Source organism: Aspergillus clavatus, genomic scaffold, assembly GCF_000002715.2.
Source record: "Aspergillus clavatus NRRL 1 1099423829802 genomic scaffold, whole genome shotgun sequence".
In the NCBI taxonomy this organism is placed as follows: Eukaryota; Fungi; Ascomycota; class Eurotiomycetes; order Eurotiales; family Aspergillaceae; genus Aspergillus; species Aspergillus clavatus.
Window position 1 is genome coordinate 1,405,551 of NW_001517097.1, and position 5,285 is coordinate 1,410,835.

Below are 5,285 nucleotides of genomic sequence, written 5' to 3' on the forward strand. Positions count from 1 at the left end.
CTTTAGTAGGATTATTTACTATAGATAACTAGTTATTATTAATAGTTCTAGTAGGGAGGTTTAAGAATATTATCTTATAAAGATTATTTTTTATTAAGACTTATTTTAGCAACTAAGTAGTACTTCTCTAGCCTAGAGTTATTATATTTTATTTTATTTCTATCTCTTCTAGTAGGGCTTAGTAAAGAGTTCTCCTATAGTAAAAACTCTTTATTAAGTATAACTATCCTACTATCTTTTAGCTTAAATTTAGTAGTTACTTATAGGGAAGAGTAGTAGGTATTTATTAAGATAAATATAGATCTAATAAAATAAGAGTATTTAATTTCCTATTATCTATAACTTTAGATATATTACTAAATAAAATTACTAAGAGTAAGATAATATTACTAAAGATAAAGAGAGATAGGCTAGGCTAATACCTCTTTACTTACTTAGGATAAGATCTTATATTTATATCTAGCTACTAGCTATCTATCTAAAAGATAAGTTATAGATATTATAGAGATTTCTTAGGTTAATCTTAGTAACCTAGGGTTAACCTTAATAATTATTAATTTACTCATGATATTTGTTCACTGATATTTTAATATTAGGTAGATATTTAATAAAGTAAGTATAAGCCTACTTCTTAATTATTATAGCTACTAGAGGTAGTATATCCTAAGCTATCTATATAAGTAGGCTACTTAGGATAGAGAGAGGGTTAATAATAAATTAATCCCCTAATTAGAATAGTTAGTATATAGCTATAGAGAGTAGTTATAGGGTAGCTTACCTAGTTTACTAGCTAAGAGACTACCTATATTAGAGTTATAGAACCCTAATATAGGGGCTAGATAAGAGAGGGGAGGAACCTAAACCTAAGATCTAATAGAAGCTAGAGAAGTAGCTATTATTACTACTAGAGAGAGAGAGACTTTATAATATATAAACTAAGTAAGAAAAAAAAAAGAGGTATTAATAAAGATAGATATAATATTTTATATTTATAAAATCTATAAGTTAGCTAAAGTTATTAAAAGAGAAGTATATAAAGGTTTATTTATCTATCTATAAGCTATAGAAATAACCTATAGATAAGAATATTATATAAGATAAGCTTATAATAATACTCTCCCTAAAAGGTCCTATTATAATTAGGGATAAGAGAAGAACTACTTATAGATAACTTAGATTACTATCTATAGATATAGAGGTATTATATAAGGAGATAGTTATCCCTATTTATAAAGAGAGGGATAAAGATACTTAAAATAAGAGAAAGATAAATAAAATCTACTTATTTTTAATAATAGTTAATAGATAATAGATAATGGATAATAGATAATGGATAATAGATAATAGCTTAATAAGAGAAGAAAAGAAGATTATAAGAGGCTAGAAGTATTATCTTTAAGAGAGGAATATATAACTATCTTAACTAGCTATCTATATAATAAAAATAGGCTATAAGGTCTTTAACTTTAGGCCTTTATAAGTAGTAAGAGAATCTTTTTCCTATATTAGCTATAATTTTTACTCTTATAAAGAGGTTTTTAGGCTTTTATATAGTTTTTTAATAGCTATACCACATAGAGGAGGCTTATAGGTTAGGATAACTATAAGGTACTAAATACTAACTATAAAGATTATATCTATAAAGGCCTTAAGGGACTAAGGCCTATAAGAAGAGGGGGTATTTATAAGGCCTCCTAATAGTATAGTAAAGATATCTATTTTACCTACATGAGGGTATCTCTTAGTCAGCCCTTACTAAATAGTAGGTTAGGTAAATTCTCCCTTATAGAGGAAGAATCTAAACCTAATATTAATCTACTTAATTATCTAAATTCTTAAAATCCAAGCTATACAGTATCTATTCTTTCATACTAGTCATATTCTGCATACAAGACCTAGTATTCTCACATTTAATAAGTACTTTCTAAGTACTTACTAAGTAGTTAAGATAATTATTTTTCACTATAGCTATTATACTATATATCTTTAGTAGAGAGAGTAATATACTTATTTAATATAGATTATTAAAAATAATTCTAAGTACTTAAAAATTATTTATATACTTATCTTTCTAAATAAATTCTAAGTAATTTCTAAGTACTTAGGTTTTTAAGTACTTAGAAAGTAGTTAACTTTAAGATCTCTTAAGTTTATTAGAGTATTTAATTTAGTAAAATAATAAAAAGGGTGGTATAAGCTAAAATCTATTTTAGTATAATAAAGGATAATATAAGTATTATATAACTTATTCTTATAATTTATAGATTTACTACTCACCAGAGTAAAATTATAAGCTCATCCAACCTGCAACCACGCCAGATCCCCCCCAGTCTCAGTCAGTCGACAACCAAGTATCGTCCCTAGCATGCTCGACGCCCTCTGTGACCACCTCGCCGAAAAGCCTACCCTATACGTCGAAGAGATGGCTATCTTCCTATGGGATGAGTTCAACATATTACCATCGTCATCTAGCATCAAACGTGCTCTTTTGCAAGCTGGCTGGACAAAAAAGAAAGCACAACAGAAAGCCAAAGAACAGAACCCTCAACTACAAGATTTCTACCAGCATAAGCTATCTGAGTTTCGGTCATATCATCTTGTGTTCGTTGATGAATCCGGATGTGATAAAAGGATTGGATACGGATGATCAAATATATCCGTAGGAACTTGCGACTGTTTGGAACCAGTCATGCCCCCCAAATCGTGTCGGTTGGAGATGAAGCATATAGTCGACGATGCTAGAAGCGCTGTGCGATCACCTGCTTGAAAAGCCTGGCCTGTACCTTGATGAGATGGGTATCTTTCTATGGGATGAATTCCAGATGCTTGCAACAGCCTCCAGCATTAGGAGGGCCCTCGTGTGCAAAGGCTGGTCCAGAAAGACCACTCAACAGAAGGCCAAAGAGCAGAACGCTGAGTTGCGAAGGTTATATCTTCACAAGATAGTGCTCGAGGCCATGTTTTGCACGCAGGCCTGAATATTGAGGATGTAGATGATTGATACTGTGACTTACACTCTGTTTTATGGTACTGTAGATTAATATTCTGAAATTGAGTCCTACATTCTAAGCTAGTAATGGTAATATAACCCTGTGATCCCTTCACACTGATCTATTACCATCTTCTATTGGATATTTGTAAGGATCTCTAAGAGAGAGAGATGCCTTAGCTACCCAGTGCGCTACTATATAGGTCTAGATCTGTGAGTTGTCTGGCAACTCATGGTAATATTAGTCTTTTAGCCTTATAGTCTATTAGAATCCAGCTAGCATTCTTATAATTTACTATGAGTTACCAGTCACTAGGTGATTAAGGGATTAATTCTTAGAGCTAGTAGTCAGAATAGATTTTCTAGCTTAGTAGGGCTATATGATCTTATAGGCTTAGGATCTTACCTAATTACCCAGGGTGGCTAACAGGTAGTGGCTGTAAGGCTGCCCCTAGGGGCCAGATATATAGATGTTATGGCAGCTAAGGGCTAGAGGTGCCTAATAGGTATAAGACCTGCTCCCTAGAGATAGGCTTTAAGGCAAAGCCTTAAGAGGGGGAGGGTAGTTATAAGGATCTCTAAGAGAGAGAGATGCCTTAGCTACCTAGTATACTACTATATAGGTCTAGATCTATGAGTTATCTGGCAACTTGTGGTAATGTTAGTCTTTTAGCCTTATGGTCTGTTAGAATCCAGCTAGCATTCTTATAATATTATACTGCATCTTACAGATACTAGCCCCCTATCCTCTATTTATATCTTTATCTTAGTCTTATAAGATACTTTAGATTCCTTATTAAACCCTTTTTTTTATAAGAACTTAATAAGACCTATCTCTGTAGCCCTTTTCTTATAGATTATTTCTAAGGATCCTAAGGATTCTTTATAGGCTTTATTAATTTCTACTTTATAGAAGGTATCTTTTTAATCTTATAATCCTTTAGGGGCTTATAAGCCTGCTCTACTAGCTATTATTTTTTTTAATAGACTAGTTATAATAGATTAAGTATTAAAATTATGAGATTACTAGATCTTATATATAGAATATATAAGGATCTATGATCCGTGAGAATTGGAAACTAGTGTGAAAGAAGAATGATTATAAATAGATTTAAATATAGGTGTCCTTATTCAAAGAGATTATTACTAAACTCTAAAGTTTAGTAGTTATAGGCAGGGTTTATATCTTTATAGATTATATAACTATTTATATGATCTCTTATAAGGAGCCTTCTTATCATTAGGTTCCTCTATAAAAGTAGCTTTAATATAATATATAATAGATCTTTATAAACCTTATAACTATCCCCCCTCTTAAAAGACCTTAGCCCCTAAAGTCTATCTAAGATTCCTTATTTATAATAGGGTGCACTAGTAAAAATCTTTATTTAATAAAAACCCTCTTTTATAGAGGAAAAATCATAAATAATAAAAAAGGTTTACTACCCTCTTCTTTTATAAACTTATATTTATTTATCTTCTTATAAAGGCTTAGTTATAGATAGACCCCTTTAATTATAATATTTTTATTACTATTAAAATCTTCTTATAATATATTTTAAGTTTATATTACTTATTCTTATAATACTTCTATAAATCCCTTAATAGCCTTATTATATAAAATTTCTATAGAGTAGGGTTTAGGGCAGTAGTAGTTTTTATAGAGTATATAAGCTCTTCTTCTCTCTATCTTCTATATTTTCCTTAGTTTTTATTATAAAAGTTTTAGTAAGGGACCTTCTATAATTTATAATATTTAGGAAGAGGTAGTTAATATATTATAAGATATTTTATAGAAAAATATCTTTCTATATCTTCTTCTCTATATCTCTACTCTTACTTATCCTCTCTAACCTCTTAGAGGTAAGTAAAGGCTTATAAGTCTATGGTATTCTTATTAATAATTCTTATAAAAAGAGGAGGAGGTAGCCTTTATACTACTACTACTATCTACTATACCCCTCTCTCCTATGCTTATTATTACTATTACTATTACTAGGCCTATTGCTACTATCCTTACTAGGTCTACTACTACTACTACTACTACTACTACTACTATAGCTCCTCCTACCTCCCTTTCCCTTATTCCTATAGGGGCCTTCCTCCCCTTATATAGGGTTATATACAGGCCCTTTTTTATTAATTTAATAAGAATATAACTAGCTCCTATTATAAGGGGAGCCTCTATCTTTAGGCTACTACTACCTCTAGTAGATACTCCTAGGGCTAACTAGGATACCCCTATACCTACTACTAGTAGTATTACTACCTAGGCTTCTAGCCTAATATAAAGCTA

The 5,285-nt window shown here is 30.7% G+C and overlaps 1 protein-coding gene across 1 annotated transcript, besides 5 other annotated features; it reads left to right on the forward strand.

The window, feature by feature from the left end:
- The first annotated feature begins 1,291 nt into the window (after positions 1 to 1,291).
- Positions 1,292 to 1,346: a microsatellite.
- Positions 1,347 to 2,311: 965 nt separating this feature from the next.
- Positions 2,312 to 2,641: a mobile genetic element.
- Positions 2,642 to 2,693: 52 nt separating this feature from the next.
- Positions 2,694 to 2,945: a mobile genetic element.
- Positions 2,736 to 2,978, forward strand: ACLA_038190 (uncharacterized protein; the record flags this gene model as incomplete). The annotated part of the gene is made up of 1 exon (XM_001271033.1): positions 2,736 to 2,978. One exon carries the CDS (start codon positions 2,736 to 2,738, stop codon positions 2,976 to 2,978), a length of 243 nt encoding a protein of 80 aa, XP_001271034.1.
- Positions 2,979 to 4,924: 1,946 nt separating this feature from the next.
- Positions 4,925 to 5,060: a microsatellite.
- Positions 5,015 to 5,046: a microsatellite.
- Positions 5,061 to 5,285: the final 225 nt, after the last annotated feature.